Source organism: Phocoena phocoena, chromosome 15 (genome assembly GCF_963924675.1).
Source record: "Phocoena phocoena chromosome 15, mPhoPho1.1, whole genome shotgun sequence".
Classification (NCBI taxonomy): domain Eukaryota; kingdom Metazoa; phylum Chordata; class Mammalia; order Artiodactyla; family Phocoenidae; genus Phocoena; species Phocoena phocoena.
Window position 1 is genome coordinate 61,253,911 of NC_089233.1, and position 24,062 is coordinate 61,277,972.

Genomic DNA, 24,062 nt, shown 5'->3' on the forward strand with positions numbered 1-24,062 from the left:
GTGAGGACGGGGCCTGGTCCATTTAATGAGAGTTCAAGAAATGCTAGTTATTATTTGGGAATCATAACAGTAACAAGTGCAGCAATTAAAACCCCTTATATTGTCCCAGCCTGGATTTTGGTCTCATTGGGAGGTGGCTCTGGATATGAATCTGGGTAGTTTGAAGTTATTCAATAGCTGTGTGACTCTAGGGACAAGCCTCTTACCCTCTCTCAGCATCGAGCTTTTCCGAATCTTTAACATGGTCTAGAACTTGGCCCCTAGAGTCCTTTGTGAAGATCCAATGAGCTGGGCAAAACCCTTGGCAGAGCCCTTAGTGGCCCTTCATGGGCACTCACTCAATAAATGATCAGTACTGATAACCACAGTCAGCGAGAGGACATCAGCAAGGGCCATCACGGTAGAACCCGGTCCAGAGCCTTGCTAGTCAGTTGGATATTCATCGGACACTGATTGGCAAGGACACTTTGTGCTGGGGACACGTGAGCATCATAACAGCCCCTGCCCTCGAAGGGCTCCCGGACAGTGGTAACGGTGAGATCAGCCTGGAGCTGAAGGAGCTCAGAAGAGAGGGTCCAACATTTCAAGCTAAACCAGAATGTCCTGTGGGGACAACCAAATAGAAGACTGGGGTTCCAGATCATAGGCACAGGCAGGAAGCATTTCAACCTTCAGAATGCTATGAGACCCATAAAGCCAGTACCCAGCAGGGAGATGGGGTGAGACACAGGCTGGGAAATTTTAGGCAAGAAAGAAGACTTTGGGGCTGTAAAGAAGCACATTTCTGGCCCAACTCTCTTCCTTGTGGAGTGACTTTTGGCAAGTTACTCTTTTGATCCTCCTGTCTTCATCTAGAAAATGGGATGAAATCTCCTCACAGAGTTATTATCAAGATGATGTTTTAAGACAATATGGATAAAGCTAATAATAGGAGGCACTCAAAAAATGGGAGCTCCCCTCCTTTCAGAGAGCCTGGGTTCAGATCCCCGCTCAGTCCCTTACAAGCCCGATGGCCCTGGGTCAGTTACTTAACCTCTCTGAGCTTCAGTTTCCCCATCTGTAATCGTATCTACCTCATCCGGTTGTTCTGAAGATCACGTGAGTGAACCTACACAGGAGCACTTAGAGGCCCTGCACGTGTGATGAGTACTGTATAGGCATTAGTATTTTTGCTTCCTATAAGAGGCAGGCTGTCAACTAGATGCTGAAGGAGAGAAATGGAAGAGAGGAGGGCCAGGTCAGAAGAGGAGGACAGGCAGACACAAGGCAGCAAGACTGCGGAAGGGGCTCCCACTCTGGTTTTTGCTAGCCTTGGACAGACAACCCGAGCATTTGCTCACTTAAGAAAACATCACTCATTTTGAACAGTAATCTGTTCACATAGTTTTGGGTTCAAATAAAAAAGTAAAAATGTATGCAGCGATATCTTTCTCCCACCTCTGGTCCCCAGTTTCTTATTCTGCCAAAGAAACCCTTATGTGTGTAAAGGGAAATTTTATATATTAGATATATTATGTTCTCTATTATAAATCTTAACCCCTTTTGCACAAATGATAGCATCATCTACATGCTATTCTGCACCTTGCTTTTTCTGCTCCCACTTTGTAGGTTGCTTCATGTCAGTTCATTCACAGCTTCCTCCATATTTTTTACAGTTACACAATTTCCCACTGTTCAGATGTGCTACATTCTCAAGCCATTTCCCCACTCCTCTCAACAGGGGGCAGGAGTTGATCTCTCCATTTGATAATTAGAGGAGCTGGACCGTGGAGTGGGGTTGGAGTGACTGGATGGGTCACCACAGTCAGGACCTGAACCCAGACATCCACTCCAGATCTATTTCCAATGCACTCAGCTTGGGGCTAGTTCTCAAGCACCCCACAGAGAAAGGCTCTGGGCAGATAGCCCCTGGGTAATGGAAGGCCCTTTGGATCATACCTCTCTGCATCCTATCTCCACTTGGAACACCTCGGGCTGGAGTGGCCCCTGGGTCACCATTGTGGTGGAGGATCCTAGGATCCTTCTAGGATCCTTCCAGGCGGGCCATTGAAAAGACTTGGATCAGCTCAGGGGAGGGGCGTGAGAGCACTGACCATCTTGGGGCAGCTGTTGGGACAGCCTCCGTCTCCCCAGGGGCCCAGGAAGAAGACATTTTCAAAAGAAAGCGCTTTCAGGCCCATGGGCGTGTTGAGCAAGTGCCCCGAGACCATTTTTTACCCAAAGATGCTCCAAGCAGATCCAGAGACCAGGAGCAGGGCTTGTGGACACCGAGCTGGGCGCTGGGGTCAGGGTGATTACCTGTGGGCCTGTGTGGTTCTAACCAGGCTCTGGGGAACCCCAGGAGATGCAGGCAGAGCCAGAGCCTGGCCTGGGCATAGTCTTGCCCTTCAGCCCTGCCTGAGAGCCCCTCTTCTTCAAGCCCCCCCACATCTTGTCTAAGCCAGAGATACCAGGCAAAGCCTGGGAGAAGGCTGCTCCCCCAGGGCCCCAGGTGCCCCCTCCCTCTTTCTCTTCCTGCTTGTTCCAACACCACTCTCCCCCCAGTCAGTTCATGGGAAGAATGCCGTGTCCTCTGAATGGGGGCCAAGAGTGACAGGTGGTGGCAGTCTGAGCTGCATGGCCCCTGGTGTAAGAGATCCTCTCCTCCGCCCCCGCCTGCCTGCCTGTGCCCCTGCCTCCGCCTCTGCCCACCCGGCCCAATCCCTTACAACTGCCCCAGGACTGCTCCTGGGCAGCCGCTGAGAGACAGACAGACACACCAGATTGCCTCTCTCTACTCCAGGTGCCTCTCTCCCCTCAGTCAGCTGGCCCTGGCCTCCTCTCAGCCAGACAGGAGGAGGAATCCTGCAGTCCGACACACCTTTCTCTTCTTTCTGCAGCTAGAAAGACTTGAGTTAGACAAGCAGAAGCACACGCCTCCCTACCTCATGGCGACAGAAAACGGAGCAGTGGAACTGGGAGTCCAGAGCCCATCAACAGGTGCCAAGCTGGGGCAGGAGATGGAGGGAGGAGCTTGGGAAGGGGTGTTTGAATCCAGAGTTGGGCCTGTTCCTCAGGGGGAATTCTGTGCCTGAGGCCTCCTTTATGGTGCATGGAGGACCAAGAAATCAGGGTTATCTCTGGTACAGTGGGGCTGGATCAAGGGCCAACATGAAGCCTACCCCAGAGAGACTGGGAAACCATGAAGTCCCCATTGTTGGCGCCTGAACACTCAGGGCGAGGGATGGCAGGGGCATCAAGGCCCACCAGGAGACCAGAGCCTCCTACACAGGGCCGCCGAGGTCTTGGCAGCCCGTCTCTAGAGCCCATGGAGTGGCCCCAGAGGCTCAGTGGGACAAGCCCTTGCAAATTGTGGCCTGGGTGGGGACCTGGGCCTGGAGCTGGTCTCCGGCCAGCCTAGCTGGGGAAGGAGGTGTAGGAGGGTGGATCCTGACTGGTGTTTCACCTCCTTTGCAGACAAGGCACCTAAAGGTGCAGCAGGTGAAGGACCCCCAGCTGCAGAGAAAGACCCTGATCCCCCAAACCCAGAGAAAGAACTTGGTCCCCTAGACCCAGAGAAAGAAATTGGTCCCCCAGACCCAAAGGAAGAACCTCATCCACCCACCATGAAGAAAGATGCTGAAGCCCCAGCCCCAGAGAAAGGGGGTAGTGCCTTGGCCCAACCCTCAACCAGCAGCCAGGACCCCAAGGGAGAAGGACACCTGGGTGGGGGGCCTGCGGAGGGCAGTGCTGGGCAGCCGGCCGCCCTGCCCCAGGAGACCGCGACAGCCGAGGTCAGTGTCAAGAAGCCCGAGGCCAAGCAGGGGACCCCAGGCAGCCAGGACCTCGGAGAACCCAAGCTGCACAAGAAGGCAGCAGAGGGCCAAGCAGCAGCCAGGAGGGGCTCACCCGCCTTTCTGCACAGCCCCAGCTGCCCTGCCGCCATCTCGAGGTGAATGGCCCCTGGCCGGGAGCGGGGAGGGGCCCTGCAGTTCCTCTGTCTTGGGCACCGTCATCACACTCAGTGCTAGATGGGGTAGTTCTGATGTTCACCTCCCTCTGTCCTGGGCATCGGCCTGACCACTTTGTCTCCCTGCAGAAACCAGGATTTTGTGATAGTTCACAGAAGCCTGGAATGTCAGGCAGGAGAGGGCCTCAAAGACCTCTTCTCCAGGCATCTGGAGTCCAGAGTTCCCCTTACCCCATGAACTTGGGTCTCACCAAGGGCAGGACTGAGATGTCAGGAGGAAAAGATAACCCGTCTGCTTAATAGAATTATTGGTATAATATGGAAAGATGACTAATAACCAGACCGATAGATCATTACCAATACTCTGAGAACCACACTATGGCACCAGTCTCATGGTGCAATCCGTTATCCTTACCTGAATGCCAGTCGTATTAATGAGGTTATTAATGATGTATTTATCGTAAGCCACAGTAATAACACTTACCATATCAGTTTGAATTATGTGGTAATATAAATTAATATCATTAATACATTATCAATTGCATCACCACAGTTTTATGAATCAAGAGCTACATAACCTTCCTAATTGTTGCCACATAATGACTAACCAAATCAACAATCCTGTTAACAGTTATTAATGATCTATTAGTGCATTGATATTCAAGATAACAACCACAGACATGGGAATTCCCTGTTGGTCCAGTGGTTAGGGCTCCGTGCGTCCACTGCAGGGGGCACAGGTTAATCCCTGGTCGGGGAACTAAGATCTCGCATGCCATGTGGCGTGGCCAGGAAAAAAAAAAAACCCATAGACATTTATGGTATTATTAACATCCCTTGATTTTGTATGAAGTGAATTCAGATGCATCACCCCACGCGTGTGGGGTGGGGGTGGGGTCATATTAGCTCCAGATTGCAGATGGGGCCCTGGGAGACCTGCCTGCTGGCGGGGCTGTGGCTGCTGAGGGCGTCACCTCTGTGTTCTCACTTCTAGCCCTGAGAAGCCGCTGGCTGAGAAGCCCCCAGATGAGGCATCAGAACTCATCTTTGAAGGGGTGCCCGTGACCCCAGGCCCCACGGATCCTGAGCCAGCCAAGGTAGCAGAAGGAGAGAAGAACCTCCCGGAAGGCAGCCAGAAGGAAGCAGAAGAGAAGGTTCCAGGCCAGGCTGACCAGGCTGAAGTGCAAGGGGACACCTCGAGGGGGATCGAGTTCCAGGCTGTTCCCTCAGAGAGATCGGAGGTGGGACAGGCCCTCAGTCCCACAGCCAGGGAGGAGGACTGCTTCCAGATTTTGGGTAGGCCGGGGCTGCCCTGGGGCTGAGGTAAGAGGGAGCGGGCTCCCCATGTCTCCCCACTTAGAGGACTCAACCCCTCTGAGCTGCCTCATCCAGCCTGATCCATCTGTCACCCAACCCCAGGAAGTACGAGTTCCTGGTCCCCTTTGAGAGATGGGGAAACGAGGGCTAAAAAAAGGGAAGTGGGGCACCCCAAACCCATAGCTAGAACAGGATATGAACCTGTCAGGACAGCCTGACTCCAGAGCTCACTTTTTACTTTCTTCTACTTTGACTAAAATGGGGCTTTAAAAAAAAAATCAGGCACGTTATTGGAGCAACACCAATTCTCTGGACAGTGGGATTTGAAGTCAATCCGTAGAAGGGCTCAAGTTTCGGGCTTTGGTAGTTAAACTGCATCCTGGGCGGGTGGGGAGGCTCCTGGGAGCCATAGAGGGTTCTTGAGCTGAAGAGCACAGGTGTGTGTGTGTGGTGGGGGGAGGGTGACCAAGGTAGCTGGGCACGTGAGATGGGGCAGGACTGTGGAATGGCCTTAAGTGACGACGGTTTATTCAGCGGGCAGCAGGGAGCCACTGAGCAGAGTGAGCTTGGCGAGCAGGTGAATAGGAAAAGGGCCTGGGCAGGAGTGTGGCAGGGCTGGGGGTGGGTTGAGATGGGGTCAGGAGAGCCCAGAGTGTCCTGACAACCCCCCTTCTCCAGGCTGAGGTGCCCTGGGAGACCCGCCAACCTGCCTGGTGAGCGGCACAGTGCCACCCAGACAGGGTGGGAGGGCCTAGGCGGCTGGGCGGCAGCCAGGAGCCCTGCCTCCTCCCCTGAGCAGCGGCCCAGACCTCCGGGCCCACTCCACCCTGCAATCACATCCTCGAGTGACGGACCTGAACAACCTCCAAGGGCCGCCTGATTTATCACCGGCTTCCCTGCGGCCTCTTGCTATTTATAAAGAGGTTTCCATTCCCCATGACTCAGCCTGTCTGTCCACATGCTGTTCCCCGTGCTGTTCCCCATGATGTCACTAGGTGGCAGCCTCTCCCTACCAACATCTCCATCCCTGGCCCACCCCCACCCCACCCCACCCCCAACTCTGCCTCTGGGCCAGGTCCAGGTAGGACACCCATTCCACAAATGGTGAGAGCTTGCAGTGTTATTAGAGGGGATGGTAGGCAGGTCCCATCCCCTACCGCAACAGACATAGTAACCCCTATCGGGCACTCCACCATTATAGACGCCTTTTTTTTTTTTTCTTTAATGGAAATGCAGATAGCTTGGGATGGAGTCTTCATACCTTATAATGTGGGAGGGTCCGAGAAGTCCAATCAGCTGTCCCCACTGTTGTGCCGGGAGAAGCTGAGGCCCCCTCTGACAGAGGCAGAGGCCTCCCAAGGAGGGTGTGTGTTGGTAGCAGAGCTGAAATTGGAAACTAGGCCCCTAGCCCCTAGCCCCTATCCTGGAGCCAGCTGTCCCCCAGGTATCACTCGCTGAACTTCCCTGGATGGGGCTCAGGCCAGGCAGGAGGGTGTGGTGCCAGGGTGGGTCCTCAGCAGCCCCGGCACTGACTGTGATGGCTTTGCTCTGCTCTACAGATGATTGCCCGCCACCCCCGGCCCCGTTCCCCCACCGCATCGTGGAGCTGAGGACTGGGAACATCAGCAGTCAGTTCAGCCTGAACTCCAAGGAGGCACTGGGCGGGTGAGAGCTGGGGCCTCAAGCCCCTAGCCCACCAGCAGGAAAGCATCGAGCCCCCAAGGCCTTACATCTTCCCCATGAGAGGCCCAGACACTCCGACTGGACATGAGCCATGTGGACAAAATTCGTTCCACATGGTCACACTTGTGTGCAGCCTGTCACATGGCTGGTGTGTCACTGTCACACAAACACACCACTGGTCATTCAGTGTCTCCCATAGGAAGCATATACTATTTTCCTGTGTGTCTCAGTTGCAGGCACCACACTGACCCGCTCAAGGCGACTCCTGCTTTGTTAAAAGTCCTGAAGGTGCCCTCCCCCAGGGCCCAGGGCCCCTCCCTGCCACAGTCAGCGAGCTGTACATCAGCGGCCATCCTCTGATGAGCCTACCCTTCCTGGGCCTGAGGTCTATGTGGTTCAGCCATTGTCCCTGCAGTAGAGCTCACAGTTTCTGGAGGGAATCGGAGCTGTCTGGGATGTGCGCCCCCATCTCACAGGGAACAGAGCACAGCCCCTCACCCCATGGCCCTTAGAACTCCCTCATTCCCAGCCTCTTCTCTCTCCAGTGGCAAGTTTGGAGCAGTCTGTACCTGCACAGAGAAAGCCACAGGCCTCAAGTTAGCAGCCAAGGTCATCAAGAAACAGACACCCAAAGACAAGGTAGTGGGGGTCTGGCTGTGTGGGAGGGGGAGGGGATCCTTGGAGTGGGTGCCTCTCACCTCCCTCCACCCACCCATCTGCACCAGGGGCCTGGTGTACGAAGCTTAATGCACTGAAGATATCACACAGATAGACAGACAGACAGACAGGTAGCCCTGCCACAGGGGCCTGATGCCCCTGACCATAAACTTGACCCCGCGGTTAGTGAATTTATCCTGGGGACTTAGCCCCTTCATGCCCTCTGTTCGGTTCAAGTCAATAACTGCCAATAAGCGCAGGCTCTGGGCCAGGCCCTGTGCTGGTGCTGGAGGTCTCAGAGGGAAGTCAGTTGATCCCTGCCCTCAGAGAGCACCAGGGTAAACAGGCCTCAAGGGCTCTGCCTCTAACACCCAGCCCAGGCCCGCTTCAGAGCAGTGTTTGTTCAAGGAGTGAATGAATGGCTGAATGAATGAGGCAGAGGCTCATGTGGAGTGAGGCAGTCGGGTGTGTGAGGAGGTGATGGTGACCTAGCAGGCTGGCGTGGTGGGAGCTGTAATTCAGGAAAGCTAGGGTGGGGGGTGGGGGTGGGGGGGTCACAAAGGAGGCTCCTGACTCACCTGTGGGTTCAGGGAAGCTTCTCCTGAATGAAGACTTTGAAGAAGGAGGAGCTGTTTTCCAGTGGGGAAGGCAGGGGAGAGAGTTTCAAACAGAGACGACTGTGGAAAGAAAGGCCTGAGGGCCAGAAATGGCAGGTACCTGCTGGGAACGCTTGAGTCAAGGTCAAGGCCAGGGGAGCAGACAGCAGAAGCCTGGAGAAGCAGGAGAAGCAGCTCCGGAGGAAGTGCTGCAGCCCTGAATTCCTCACCGTGGCTCTGAGCACATATGAACAGCATGGATTTTCTATGTGACTCTGTCTTTCTCTGTCACTTCCACTTGACGGGGCCTGGATCCATGTTATTGACTGCTGGGTCCAAGGCCTCTATCATGGACCTGGCTCAGCATAGATGCTCAAGACATAGGTACTGTGTAAATTAATTGGAGTCAGCTGTTGATTAATTAATTATTGGGCACTTTTTCTGTGCTGTTCAATTTGCCAGGTGCTAGGAAAATGGTAGTAAACAAGTCCTGACGTGCTAGAGAGCGGGGACAGATGGCTAAAACCAAAGTAAAACAAAAAGCATGGTGTCAGGAACTGAGAAGTGTTAGGAAGAAAAGTAAAGCCAAGTAGGAACAGGGTCGATGGGGGCTGTTCAGATAGGGTCAAGTGAGGTTAGGCCTCTCTGAGGAAGTGGCACGGAAGGTGAGATATCAACCAAGGAATGGAATAACGGGAAAAACGGAGCAGTCCAGGTAGTGATCCAATGCTCTGGGGGCATAGTTCTGGGAAGAGACCTGATCTGTAGCATTTGCCAATTTCCCTGGTGTAAATATTCCTACCATTGTTGATTTCACAGATGTGACCACTGGTTTGCAAACTTTCTGAAAGTGACAAATAATGGCAGCTGAGACTAGGAAGGCAGTGATGGGGGAGGTGAGAAATTATTGGATTTGTAATCTAGCTTAAGGGTAGAGTCAGAGGATTTACTGATGGGTTGGATGAAGGGTGTGAGGAAGTGAGAATAAGACAGGAATCTGGGAAAGCTCCTAACTTTTTGTCCTGCACACCCAGGTGAAGAGTGATGGTCTTTTGCTGATGGGCAAGCTGGGGGCAATTCAATTGTGGGGAAGGGGTGGTATCAAGAGTTTAATTTTGGACATGAGAGATTTGAGATACCTGTTAGTCAGACATTAAAGGGGAGGGAAGGTAGGCAGTTGGAGAGATTGGTGTCTGGAGTTTAAAGGAGCACTCGGGGGTGGAGATATGGATTTGGAAATCAATCACATTTGGATGGAATTTCAAGTCCTGGTACTTGAGGAGAACGCCTGGGTGGAGAGTATAGAGAAGAACCAGCAAAGGAAAGGTGTCCCAGCAGGAGTGACTGTGTGGTGAGGACACAGGCTTGAGGGTGGGGAGAGGTGGGAGGCGAGGAGACCAGCGAGGAGGAGGTGGGCAGTGGTCCAGGCAAGGCCCAACAGGTCTGGTCAAGGGCGAAGGTGTGGCGGGTGGAGGGTAGGGAGTAATGATGCTCGGATGGTACCCCTGACTTCCCTGGTCCCCAGGAAATGGTGATGCTTGAGATCGAGGTTATGAACCAGCTGAACCACCGCAACCTGATCCAGCTCTATGCAGCCATTGAGACCTCACACGAAATCGTCCTCTTCATGGAGTAGTGAGTGCCGTCAGTGGGGTGGGGCCTGGGGAGGGGGCAGTGGGCCCTGAAGCAAGCCTGCAGAGGGGTCTGTGCACACAGCATCGAGGGCGGCGAGCTCTTCGAGAGGATTGTGGACGAGGACTACCAGCTGACTGAGGTGGACACCATGGTGTTTGTCCGGCAGATCTGCGACGGGATCCTCTTTATGCACAAGATGAGGGTTCTGCACCTGGACCTCAAGGTACTGGGGGGGGCTCCCGGGAGGGGTCGGGAGCGGCCCCCAACCACCTGAGACCAGCGTCGCAGCCAGCCATCCCTCCATCCCCCAGCCCCTCCTCCTCCTCCATCCAGCCTTCCATCTGTAGATACAAAAAGGGTATATTGAAGGCTTCCCTGGTGGCGCAGTGGTTGAGAGTCTACCTGCCGATGCAGGGGACGCGGGTTCGTGCCCCGGTCCGGGAAGATCCCACATGCCGCGGAGCGGTGGGGCCCGTGAGCCATGGCCGCTGAGCCTGCGCGTCCGGAGCCTGTGCTCCGCAACGGGAGAGGCCACAGCAGTGAGAGGCCTGCGTACCGCAAAAAAAAAAAAAAAAAAAAGGGTTTATCGAGCATTTAGTAAGTACCAGGAGCCAGGGGACACATCAGAGAGCAAAAAAAAACTTGGTCCCAGCTCTCAGGAGCTCCTAGTCTGGTACTAAGTACTTGCTGAAAGGGTCTCTTGCCCCACACTCAGTGTCTCACACGTGAAACTTGCTGATAAGCGTTGCAAAAGCGCCTGCCTCAGTGCAGGCCTCTGACAGGCACTGCGAATGTTTGTTCATTTATTCCAAAAATATCTGTTGAGGGCCTACTAGATGCCAGGCAGTGTTCTAGGTGGTGGAGATCCAGTGGTGAACAAAATAGATAAAAACGCCTGCCCTCATGGAGCTTACATTCTAGAAGGGGAGTCAGAAAAACACATCAGTTAAGTGTAGTGTCAGTGCAGCAATACACACGTGGCAGGTGCTAACGAAATGTGTAGTGAAAGATTAGGTCTCTCTTCTGACCTTGCTCATTAGTACCCTGCATGTAGCAGTTCAGGGAGAGCAAATAGATTTTACGCGTCCCACCACCTCTGATCAGCTGGCAGTGGCAGTCTGGAGCTGAGAGACATGGCCGTGGCGTGGAGTGGGCAGGAGCCCCATGAGTAGTGGGTGGCCCCATCCTTATGGCAGGTGTTAATGTTCGTGGGATCAGTGGCAAGGCTAGTGGAGAAGATGAATTCTGAACACTGATGTGGGTTAGCAAAGTGGATGGTCCTTTCATTCATTCACTTGGTAGATACGTACCAAGTACCTGCTCCTGTGCTACTGTGTACAGTGCGGGGCATGGGCATCGCCATCAAGATGATGAGGACACGCCCCTGTCCCACGGAGCCTACAGGTCAGTGGGGGAAACAGACACTCATACAGTAATAACCCAATGAAGAGATCATTTTAAACCATTAAAAGCGTTATGAAAAAGTATGTGAGAGTAATGGGGAAACATACAAGGCGTAACTGGAGAAGCAGGCAAGGGCTGGAGCATTCGAGGTCCAAAGCAGGAGATGCTCCCGCTGCTGTGGGCTAACACCTGCACCGTGCTTACTAGGGGTCAGAGCTGCTCAGGGTGTGTTCAGAGTGTGTGACAGCCCGTTGGGTCAGGTGTGCTGTTATCATCCCCACTGACAAGCGAGGGAGCGAGGAGGGTAAAGAGATGAGTTTCAGTGGGGCCACCGTGGCAGCAGGGCATTTAGGAGGCGGTCATAATAAGCCAGGAGAGAGATGATGGGGCTGGAACCAGTGGCAGTGGGGGAGGGATGGGAAGTGGTCAGATGATGGATGCATTCTGAAAATAGAGCCAGCCGGGTTTCTGATGGTTTGGATGGGGGAGGACAGAGGGAAAGGAAGGAGTGTGGGTGACTCCTGAGTTTCTGGACAGAGTGGGTGCCTGCGTGGTGGCATCGGAGCCTGCCCTTCTCCCGTGAAAGCCATTTTCTTTGGGGTAGGGCAGGGTCTCCAATTAAAATGCAGTGTCCTGGGAAGAAGGTCAACCTTAAGTCTGTATCCTAAAGTGTGTTTTTTTCAGGAAAGCAGTAAGGTTTTCATCAATAAAGGGTTTCACATGAAGTAACTTGGGTGAACCATAGCCTGAAGGCACTTCCCAGGGCTCTGGCTGCAGGGCTTTTCAGGAAGTCCCCTGTCCTCCAAAAGGAGGTCTGAATCTGTCTCATTTCCTCTACCAATTGTGTCCTGGGGCCTTTCTTTCCTTTCCCTGTTTCGGGGAGCACTGGGTTGGGCTGCATCCGGCTCTGAATGAGTGCAGCAGTGTGAAAGGACCTTCAGAAAACCTGTCATCTGGGGCCTCAAGTCAGATGCACACGAAGCCCAGACGAAGAACAGAACCCCATTAAACGAGGTGGAGGCCCCGGGGGAGTGGAGGACTTCTGCCCATCACAGGGCTCAGGGGCAACTCCCCCGCAGCCGTGTGTAGCCATGCGGCTGGGGCTTCCAGTGTTTCAGGAGGTGCTGGAAATCAGGGTTTTTGCGCAAAATCTGCCTTTTAACCATTGTTAACTACTTACAATGTTTCTGCCCTGCAACCTCAGGTTAGTCCTCTGTCCTTGTGTTACATGAAGAGGAAATGGAGGCCCAGAGTGGGAGGGACTAGCCTTGCATGTGACTCACATATTCACCTGTGCTTGGGGCACAGGATTTCTGGGAGCCTTGGTTGAGTGTCTGCTGGGCGCTTTGTTAGACGCTGAGGGTGGGGAGCAAGGAGGCCTGGAGAAGGTGGTTCCTGCCCTGGAAGAGCCCCTCTCGGGCGTCAGGATCCTCCTCTTTGCCTGGAGCAGGCAGGTCTGAGGGTCTCTGATGGGCTGTCCACTCTGGCAGCCTGGGCCTCTAGTCCCGGGAGCCTGGGACTTGGATGGACCTGGGCGGGGAGGGAGGGTGAGCCAGGTCAGAGGTCAATCCAGGCCACCCCCTTCTCCTCAGCCAGAGAACATCCTGTGTGTCAACACCACGGGCCATTTGGTGAAGATCATTGACTTCGGCCTGGCACGGAGGTACCACCTGGGTGGGTGGCATGGCAGGGCCAGCCTCGAGGTGGGCAGGGCTGGGGGAAGGTTGGAGGGTGTCTGGGAATGGCCTGGGAGTTGTGCTCTGAGCTCTTGGCCTCACCTCCAGGTATAACCCCAACGAGAAGCTGAAAGTGAATTTTGGGACCCCAGAATTCCTGTCACCTGAAGTGGTGAATTATGACCAAATCTCTGATAAGACAGACATGTGGAGCCTGGGGGTCATCACCTACATGCTGTGAGTCCTGAGGGTGCCTGTTGTTTATGGGGTTGGGGCACATGGGTGGGCAGCTGAGGCCTAGATTGCTTCCACCTCCCCACTCCCTCAGTCAGGGGTTTGTGGGGCATTGGGCGTGCTAGGGTGAACCAGGAAAGGGAACTCTGTACCCATTTTATAGATGGAGAAACCAAGGCCCCCAAAGGCATAGTGTCCCAGCCCAGGGCTCTGGGCAGCAGAGCTTTGATGACCCAGTGCACTCATCATTCCTCTTCTTCACTCTAACCCTGGGAAGCTGGGATGATTATGCCCATTTTACAGATGAGAAGAGTGAGGCTCAGAGAGGGGAAGTGACTTGCCCAAGGTCACCCAGCCAGATTCAAACCCAGGTCTGTCCCATATGAGAGGCTGGGGGTCTTTTCAGTGCACGGTGCTGCTTCCTAGGCTCTGTCCCCATCACTGACCCAATCTCACCTCCCTGTTCCCTGCCAACCCCTCCCTCTAGGCTGAGTGGCCTCTCCCCCTTCCTGGGAGACGACGACACTGAGACCCTGAACAACGTTCTATCGGGCAACTGGTACTTTGATGAGGAGACCTTTGAGGCCGTGTCAGACGAGGCCAAAGACTTTGTCTCCAACCTCATCGTCAAGGACCAGAGGTGAGGCTCACCCCAGGACACGAACCCCGTGTGTGCAAGCCCAGTGTGTGTGTGTGTGTGTGTGTGTGTGTGTGTGTATGTGTGTGTGTGTGCCAGCTGGGCGGTAACTGGGCCAGGAGGCCAGTGGGGTGGTACCTCCCTGGCCTGCCACCCACCCTCACCGCACTGCCCCACCCCCCCCCAGAGCCCGGATGAACGCTGCCCAGTGCCTCGCCCACCCCTGGCTCAACAATCTGGCAGAGAAAGCCAAGCGCTGTAACCGACGCCTCAAGTCCCAGATCTTGCTTAAGAAATACCTCATGAAGAGGCGCTGGAAGGTACCACAGAACTGAGGGTGGGGCGGAGCGGGGGATACAGGGCAGGAAGAGTCCTGGCCCCACTAGCCCTGTGTCAGCCGGTTCGGTCTGGAAAACAGAATTGGCTTTTCTCTTCTTGTCCTGGGCTGGCTACTGCCCTGGGTAGTGGCCCTCCACCCACCCATCTCCACCGTAGGGAGGGGTGTCCATTTGTGGCTCGGGCTCAGGAAAAGGTCTCTGAACCCATCACAGGCTTCCTCCCCTCATTTCACAAATATTTCTTGAGCGTACACTACCTCTAGGCACTGGGGATACAGCAGTGGACAAAGAGACAAGGATTTCAGGCTTTGTGGACTTGCTTTTGGTAGAGGATGGAGAGTTGCTAAAAGGAGTTAAGGAAGGGCTCTAGAAGAAAATAAGGATGGTCAGGAGTTCTGGGGAGAGGCTGCACTTCTTAGTAGGGTGGCCAGGGAGGGCACACTGAGAAGGAACATGTGAACAAAAACCTGAAGGAGGTGAGGGCTGAGCCAGGCTGGTATGGGAGGAGGAGTGTGCCAGGCAGAGGGAACAGCTAGTGCAAAGGCCCTGAGGCAGAAGCATGGTGGTCAAGTGTGAGGAACAGGTAGGAAGCCAGCACGGCTGGAGTGGAAGAAGCAAGGGGTAAGGGAGATGTCCAAGAGGATCGGGAGGCAGGGCGTGGAGGGACTTGGCCATGATGAGGGGTTTTTACTTGGAGTGAAATAGGAACCACTGTACTGCCTTGAGCAGAGGGGTACTCAGGTTGAATGAGGGAGGGAGTCCTGGAGGCTGCAGTGTCATGGCGCCCCCTGCGGCCATTTTGGGCACTGCGCCCTCCCTGGCATGGAGCCCTCCTGGAATGAAGGTGACCTTGGGAGACACTCAGCTGTCCTACAACTTTCCCCCTGCTCTGCTGCTGACTGGGACCCCTCTCCCTCATCTCTCAGAAAAACTTCATTGCTGTCAGTGCTGCCAACCGCTTCAAGAAGATCAGCAGCTCAGGGTCACTGATGGCTCTGGGGGTCTGAGCCCCAGGAGCAGCTGAGGCCTGGACGCAGCCGCACAGTGGCCGGGGCTGAGGCCACACAGCCCAGAAGGCTGGAGCAGACGGGCCAGAGTGCCGGGGCTGACTGGCCAGGACAAGGCTGCACCAGGCTGGGAGGCTCGGGGCTCCCATGCCCCCGCGCAGTGACTGCTTCCCCGACGTGAGCTGCCTCGGATATGGCCTGACTCCATCCTGCTAATGCCTCCCCAGACAGGGCTCCAGCCCATCAGCCACAGCCCAGATGCCACGGGCCCTGCTGAGACGCCGCCCGGCTCACCTTCTTGGAACTGCTGCTCTGGTGACCCCTGCTTGGCCTCACCTGGGGCATCCCTGGCCTGGGCTTGCTCCTAGCTAGAGCAGGAGGGCTGGGGCTCCTGGCATATGGGTTTCCGCAGTTGGGGGTGGGAGGTCCTCGGTGGGGCAGGAAGGCAGACGGCGATTCCTAAGGCACAGCTGCCAGGGGAGACAGAGCAGGCTTTGTGAGGGAGGACCTCCATGCCCCCACCCGCCTCCCCACTCCCAGCAGATAAGGCCTGACACACCATCTGGTCTGGCCCGGCCCCCACCCACCTTCCTTGCGACCACCAACACACAGGAACTCTGTGTGAGAGAGAGGACACCCAGCCCGGGCCTGGTGGAGGGGGAGGGGAGAGGCCTGGAGGACAGGGGAGACCACCCCCGAGCTTTCCTGAAGGCCAAGCCGGCCCAACCCAGCCACTCCGGCCCCCATTCCAAGGGTCACCCACGGCCTCGGATGATGGCGTCAGCAGGCCCAGGAGGCGTGGGAAGGCCGTCGGCAGCCCCCATCCTGCTCTCAGCTCGTGCCTTGTAAATAAATGTACAGGTTGGAAGTGGCCTCCTTTCACAGTGTGTGTGCACCCGGGTGAGGTCTCAGCTGGCCACCGTTCACGGACCATTGCTGCGGGCCAGGCACTTCAGCAGCCTCAGGAGCCAGACTACCCAGTGTGTGATCTAGGCAAGTGGCAGCCCGCTTTGTGCCTCAGTCTGCTCATCTGTGAGAGGGAGGGCACAGCACCAGCCAACATTTAGGGGTGACATTACTGTGTGTCAGGCTCTATTTAAGTGCTTGTATGTCTATTAACTCATTTATGAGGTCATGAGGTAGATATTATTATTATTCCTCTTTTACAGAGGGGGAAACTGAGGCTTAGAGAGGGGAAGGAGCTTGAAGGCCTTTCAACAAGTCAGAAGCTGGGGCTTGAACTGGACTCTTCTACCTCCCATAGCAAGGCTCTGCCGGCAAGCCCACTCCGCTTCTCACCGAACAAGGTGTAAGCAGAAAGCAGAGTCTCCAGGTGGAGCCAGAGGTTTGGGCCTGCAGTGGTGGGGGTCCTCCAGGAGGCCTGGGGGAGACGGCTGTTCTCCGGTCCCTCCTATGGGCCCCAGCCCACCTCACCCCAGGCCTGCAAGGCAGGGGAGGGGCTCCATCTGCTGGAGGGGGCAGCCCAGAGGGCAAGAGAGTTTAACCCCAATAGGGTACAGCCTTTCTGGCTGTGAGGACAGCTGACTCAGAAGTGGGACTGGCTTAAGTGGGGCAGCTGGTCTGCCTGCTGGGGGCTTATTGGTTCCAGCAGGAATGGCAGTAACAACAGCTCACGTGCACTGAGTGCTTGCAGGGTGCAGCCCTGGCCCAGCTCTGCATGTTCACGTGACTGCTTCCAGTGATCCTGCACAGTGGGCAATGTTATGTCCATTTCTCCGACGGGGCAGCCAAGCCTCAGGGAGGCTAAGCCATTTGCTCAGGGTCACACAGCTAGTCAATGGCAGAGCCAGGATTTGTACCCAGACAGTCTGGGCCCAGAGCCCCTGCTCTTAACCACCACACTATCTGCCTCTGAGAAATCTTGGACGGAGACCTTGACCGTTCATCCTTCCACCCCCTGTTTCCATGAATATTGGCCTGGAGGGCCAATATTGGCCAGGTCCTCACCCCTACCCCTGCCCTGTTCCAGCAGATGGCTGCGGAGTCCCCCTACAGCAGGTGCCACATGGGGCAGGGTATGGGGGACTTTGGAATCTGAGCCTGCTGGGGCTTGCACTTGGGGCTTGGGGGGCCTGGGGAGCCTGGCTTAGTCTCTTGGTGGGAGACGTGCTTATGGGCAAGGCCTCTAGGGCTGTTGATCCCTGCCTGCCTGTCCGCCCGCCACCTGCTAGCTGGGCCAGGCCTGTGGTTTCCTCTGAGTTCTCTCAGCCTTGCTGGCCCCCGCCCAGGCTGAGCCTCGGCCACACAGCGTGATGATGAGGGATGAGTCACCGCCATAGTGGAGGGGTAAGGAAATGAGGTCCAGCCAGCACAGAGATCCAGGGCCTTGATCCAGCTAGGGAAACCGAGGCCAAAATGAGAAGGCTCCTCAGCAGAGACAGCAACAGCTGGGACTAGAACCCAGGACTCCTGCCTCCCAGCGCAGGCCTCAATTTCCTCCTCTATAAAATGCAAATGACAACCTCAGGTCCACTGTCCTCTATAAAATGCAAATGACAGCCTCAGCTCCACTGTCCTCTGCCACTCTGAGGGCCGTTGTAACAATCCAGAGATGGGATAGGGTGCTCATTCGCCCTATTTCACAGGTGAGGAAACAGGTTCAGAGAGGGAAAGTGAGCTGCCCAAGGCCACACAGCAAATTAACATGTCCTGGGAAGGAAGCCCACCCAGAACCATGGAACAGGGCTGACCACTGCCTCTATCCCTATCTGGTCCTGGGAGCACATCTTAGAAAGCTCTTTTTGATTCATCAGGTGCCTCCTTTGGGCCTCCCCTAGTCCCTGGAAGTAAAGGATATGAACTCAACAATATGGATGGGAAATGATGGGAATTCAGAGAGAATTTGCTCCCCCAGGGCCACAGAGCACACCTAGGAGAAAGCTGGTGTGGCAGCCCCTGGGGTGGGACTGAGTCTCAGTCTTTCTGTAGGCTGGGGCCCAGCCCCATGACCTGCACTAGCACTTCCATTCCCAGCAGCCTCTGAGCCACCCAAGAGAGGGAGTGGATCCATGCTCATTTGGGCCTGCCAACTGGAGCCAGAGCCAGGACCAAAGCTCCAGGTCTGGGTCTGGGGTTCTGCCAGTCCCGGGCAGCCAGCAGCAAGAATCCCATTCCCCTTCCTTGGTGTGCCCTGCCCACCCCATGCCTGTGTTGTGGGCTCCCCTTGACCAGCGCCCATCACAATGCCGATGCTGTAACCTTCCCTGCAGGGGGCTCTGTGCCCCATGGGGCCAGGACCACGAGCTGCTCCTGCACACTGTCCTGGGCTCCCCTTGTGGGCTCAGAAGGGTTAACACCCTCAACAGGACAGCTCCTCCCCACGGGTCCCAGCCCAGAGAGCGTTCCTCCAAGACTATTTCCTGCCTCTGGGCCTTGGCCAGGCCCACAGTGACCACCCCCATGGGTCTGAGGCCGCATCTGGTTTGGATTACACCGGGGCTGGTGACGTTGCCTTTTCCTGTCGGCGTCCAGTGGCCTCGAATTCCACTGGCCACCTTGGACCCAGCAGGGCAGCTGTGGGAAAAGATTCAGCCAGTGACAGGGCTGCCCCGAGGGTGTGAAGCAGCCAGGGCTGTCCTGAAGGATGTGCCCACCTGGACCAAGCGCCCGCTCATGCAGCTGCCCACACACCTGTTCCTGCCTTCACTCTAATGGGTGTTATTTACTGAGCACCAGGCACAGTGCCAAGTGATTCCCATGTACGCAGTCATTTCGTTTCCCCCCATGAGTGGGTATTTCCTTATCAGCAGTTCACAGATGAGGAAACTGAGGCACAGGGAGGTGATGGACAAGTCCATGGGGTCCCAGCTAGTAAATAGTGGGGTCAGGATGCAAAGCAGGTGGCCGGACTTCAGACTCATCCAATTACTTCACAGCTATTTCTTGAGCCCCTTTTCTGGGCCTGGCCCTAACCCAGAGCCTGGAGATGAATTAGTCATGGTCTCGGTCTTCAGGGAGTTCACAGCATCTGGAACCCCAGGGTTGGGAGGTTGGGGATCATGGTGAAGCTGGAAGGGTGTGGAAGAAGACACTAGCTTCTATTCTCTCCTCTCCAGTGGGAGTGACAGTCAAGCTGAGAGCAAAGAAGGAGAAGGCCTCTTCCAAATAGAGTGTGTGCTGGGGGGAGGGGGTGTTCCAGGCAGCTCCAAAGACTTGGAGCTGAGAACAACCTTGTCTTGGAGCATCCCAGGGGGCTTTTGCACATGAGGAAGCAAGAAGTAAGTCTGGAGAATTTGGTGGGAGTCTCAAATGCCAGGCTGAATTGGGGCCATAGGGGGCCGTGGAAGGGTTCTGAACGAAGGAGGGACATGATCAGATCTGTGGTTTAGAAGGATCCCTGCAGCCAGGGATGTCAGTGAGGGAGAGACTGGAGGCAGGGAGGCCAGAGGGAGGTTGGGCCGTGTCTGCCTGAGGGGCTGTGAGGATTGTGGGGACAGGAGGTTGGGAGCTGCAGACCTCATACACCGCCAGGGAGACAGGCTGATGACAGAGAGACTGGGTGCGGGTCAGGCAGAATGGGGTTCACATCTACTTATTTGCCCTCTCTGAGCCTCAGTTTCCTGTCTGTAAAATGGGATAATAGTACTTGCCTCCCAGGGTCAATGCAAAAGTGACATGAGATGTGCAGATCTAGCACCTGGCCAGGCTGCTGAGCTTATGCTTGTTCCACAACTATTTCTCCAGCCTCTACTTGGTTCCAGACACTGTTCTAAGTGCTGGGGACAAGCAACCAATAGACAAAAACCCCTGGCCCGGTGGAGCTTCCTTCTGTTGGGAGACAGACCCTGGACAGCAATAATGAACTTAGAGCGTGTTGGTGGGGTGGATGGGGGATGCGGTGGTCAGCGAGTCTCAGAACAGAGACTGAAAGGCATGAGGGAGTGAAGATCAGTCCAGGCAGAAGGACTAGCAAATGCAAAGGCTGCTTGGAGTGGGGGCGGGGAGGGCAAGAGCAGCTGAAACCAGATCACACAGGCCTGTAAGGACTTGGCCTTTGGCTCTGAGTGAGCCAGGAAGCCCCTGGGGGGGTTCTCTGAGATTTAATCCATGGCAAATGGATTTATCCATTTATCCACTCAGCAAATCTTTATTGAGGGCCTGCTATATGCCAGCCAGTGGGTTAGGGAAGTGGATAAAGTGAGTAAGGCAGACCCAGCCCCTGCCCCCAGAGGCTTATGACACAAAGGCAGAGACAAGCAGAAGGGAATGCACACAGAGATGCAGAATTCCACATTGCAACAGGTGCCAGGTGGAGGAAACAAATAGGATGCAGAGGTGGAGAAAAATCTAGAGGCATCCAATCAGATAAGGAGGTGAGGGGTGGCTTCTCGGAGGAGGTGATGTTTAACTTGGGCTCTGGAGGCTGAGAAGTCAGCTAGTGGGGAGTGAGCATTCCAGGCCGAGGGAACAGCCAGTGCAAAGGCCTAGAGGTGGAAACACTCACAGAGGAGCCAGCTGCCTTAACTCAGCTCACGAGGGTGGGCCTCCTGTTTGTCTCCCGGAGAGATCAGGGCACCGGAGGACTGTGGTCTGGCGGAGGCAGCCCTGGCCTTTCCAGGGGCCACAGGCAGGGTGCTGGCGGACTGTGGGACTAAATGGGACTCTGGTCTGTTTTTAGCCTGGAACCACTTCCTTCAGCCCCACCAGCTGCCTCCCTGAGTCACCACCCAATTACCAGCAGGGCAGGAACAGGGGATTAGACACCTGGGGGTCTGGACCTGTGGGGAAGGAGGTTTTGCCGTGTGCAACAAATGGGCAGAGATGACTGGGCTGAGGGTACAAGGCCCTCCAGTGGGGCTGTTTCACGTTCCAGTAGTTGATGTACATTATCATATTAATTTCAGATGTCCCATTTCATTCGTGTTGACTGAATTGTACACATATTGTGCAAGGTGAGGTTTCCCGCATGCCAGTCCTGGGGGCTGAATTCATTGCCCCATTTTACAGATGAAGAAACTAGTACTCAGAGAAGTGAATCTACCTGCTCGAGGTCACACAGCAAGGAAGTAAAGATGCCAGGAATTGAATCCAAAGCTTTGTGTATATAACAACCTTCCCTCCCCCTGCATCTTCCCACCTCTACAGCAGCTAGACCTTCCTGGTGGGTAAATCAGGTTAAGAAGACAAGCCCCCAGGGCTGAAATATTTATTTTACTTAAACACTTAAATTGCTGTTTCCATGTGTCAGACCCTGTTCGAAGCACTTTGCAAGTATTAATTCATGTAATCCCGACAACAATCCCATGGATATAGTACTGTTAGTGTCCACATTTTTTAGATGAGGGAAACCCAGAGAGGGGAAGCAACTTGCTCAAGGTCACACAGCTAGGAAGTGACAGCTGGGATCTGAAGCCAGTCAGTTGGAGTCCAGAGCCCCTGCTCTTAGCTGCTGTACCTACTGCCTCTGGGAGCCTGGCCTTTCAGGGGTGATGGGAGGAGACATTTCGGCTGAGGCCTGGATTCCTGGGTTTGTACACTCCCAGTAGGCAGACATGCCAGGCTGGCCGACACAACCTCCCCCCACCGTCTTCCTCATTTCTGTGGTGGCCTCAGAGTGCCCGCCCCGCCAAGGGAGAGCGTCTCCCCACCCTGGCCCAGGCGCTGTCTGGGGTGTGGGAAGGAGCTTGGAACTCAGGGCAGTGGAATGCCATAAACCAGGGAAGGAAGCTGGTGGGCGGAGAGGCGCAGGGAGATAAGATGTGGAGGGTGGAGGAGAGGCTGAGGAAGGCCCAGCCCTGTGGGTGGGGGTAGCCTCCCTGGAGGCAGAGAGAGCAGAGACCAAAGGACCAGCAGGTGAAGAACTTCCTGACTGCCCTTCAGAGCTGCCAAACTTGGTCGGGAAGGGGCCGGCTCTGAACGCAGCAGGCTCCCCTTTCCTGGAACCTGCCCCTCCCACCTGATATGAACTGCTTGGTGTAGAGGGGGTTCAGAAATCAGGCAGGAGACGCCCTTTTAATTCTGATATTCCAAGAATCTGAGCTGCTGTGATTAAAAACTCTGGAATATTCTGAAATACCACTGATCCTACAATTTTAGATTTCGATTTAGCCTAACTCTACAAGGCCCCTCTGCACCCTCTTTCGCTCCGACCTGCTGAGGAGGAGTGGGGGCTGGGATCCCCTCCTGGAGACAGACCAGCCTCCAGTGAGGAGAGTCAGATGGGGTGGCCCCTGTCCCCTAGAGCTCTACAGTTAAGGCAGCAGAGGGGTACCTGCCCTGCTGTGTGACCTTGGGCATGTCACTTACCTTCTCTGGCCTTGGTCTCTCCATCTGTGCCAAGGAGCTTTCTCTGGGTCGGCCCAGCTTAGGCATGGGTGGCCAGGCCAGAGGCAGGGGGTGTCTGTGGGTCATGGAAAGAATGTGAGGGCAGGAGGCCCAGTGGGTGGGGTCCCCAGGCTGGGCAGCAAGCAGAGGGCAACATGAGATCATGGTGTCTGGGCCTCCTGGTCCAGTATTTCTGGGGATGGGATCCCTTCCAGGCTGTCCCCCAGGTGAGACCCTCCCTGGGATCCGGATTCAAAGAGTCAGGCTGCCCTTTTCCCTCACCCTGCAACCCCCTCACTGGACAAAGGGAGTGAAATCAGGGCCCAGAGAGATGGGCACTGGTCCAGGCTCACACAGCAAGTCCAAGGCAGGCTCTGAGCCCAGGGCCCTGCTTAGGGACTGGGGCTGAGGGGACTGTCTTCACTTCTTGACTCTCTGGAGGGACCAGAGAGGGACATGGAGGGGGCTCATGCCCAGAGCTAAGTCTGTGCCTCTGTGTGCACTTGACCCCTCTACATGTTCCCCCACCTCAGAGCATGGGCAGTTTTCTTCCCCCAAGGCTCCCACCCCAGTTAGATGCTCAACCTCATGGGGGGGGGGTGGGCGGGGCAGGATGCAGAAGCCTGGGATCCCCGAGTCGGGCCAGCCTCCCCATCCTCCTACGAGCTCAGGACACAGGCTGGGAAGGGACTGGGGTCACCAGGTCTCCACAGGAATGCACCACAGGGAACAGTGCCCGGCGGAGGCCTCTTTCCCTGATCCAGCTGAGAAAGAACCCCCGCCCCCGCGAATCTGTCCTTGTCTCCGTAACTGTCTCTGCACATCACACACACACACACACACACTCACGTACACACGGAGACGCACACTCACTCACGTACACACGGAGACGCACTGACCCACTCAGGCACACACGGTGGTGCGAACCTCTCCTCACCCGTGCCCCGCACGCGCAGGCCTCTGTCCCCTCCCCTTTCAGCCACGAGGCTGCCTGAATGCGACAGGACAGACCCTCTTTCCCTCCCCCCATTGCTCCATGAGTTCCAGGCTGGGGTCCGGCACACACGCTAGGGAGGGTCCGCACAGCTGGCTGGGCATTCTTCCACCCCCTTCTGGCCGCACTGAGCCCGCACCCTGCAGGTGCCCCCTCCACCCCGGCTCTGGAGTCTGTGGGAACCAGACAGTTGGGGCTGTCCAGCCGGGCTCACTTCCTCCCAGGCCCCAGGGGACCTGCGGAGGGAGGAGGGAGCCACAGAGACTGAAGCCAGCGTGGCCGCCTGCCCGAGGGGGGTGTTTTGGAGGGGACAGGGCTGCCTGCCCAGCAAAGGGGTCTCCAGCCTCCTGAGCATCACCTCATGGGACATAAGACCCTCCAGCAAAGACCAGAAAGTATCCTTGGCCCCTCTTCTCTCCCTATACCCATGATCCAGGTGGGGGGACTGAAGTTCCGGAAGAAAGCCATCTGCCTTAGCAAGTCTGGTGTTGGAGGGTATGGGGACAGTGAGGTTTCAGGTCCCTAAGTTGTTCCTCTGATGGGGGCCACGACTATACCCACTTCTCCTGCTTCTACCCAAGGGGGCAGCTACAGAAGGCCAAAGGTCAAGGCTCAGTCTCTTCTAATCTGTACCCAGGGTAGCCACCGCCT

General features: G+C 55.6%; 1 protein-coding gene across 1 annotated transcript; it reads left to right on the plus strand.

Annotated features, from left to right (window-relative positions):
- Positions 1-2,927: 2,927 nt before the first annotated feature.
- Positions 2,928-15,133, plus strand: MYLK2 (myosin light chain kinase 2). Its single transcript, XM_065892744.1, has 12 exons — positions 2,928-2,979; positions 3,457-3,931; positions 4,944-5,245; positions 6,826-6,931; positions 7,495-7,588; positions 9,728-9,837; positions 9,919-10,060; positions 12,834-12,904; positions 13,026-13,154; positions 13,639-13,791; positions 13,976-14,108; positions 15,053-15,133. The coding sequence occupies exons 1-12, from the start codon at positions 2,928-2,930 to the stop codon at positions 15,131-15,133; spliced, it is 1,848 nt and encodes a 615-aa protein (XP_065748816.1).
- Positions 15,134-24,062: the final 8,929 nt, after the last annotated feature.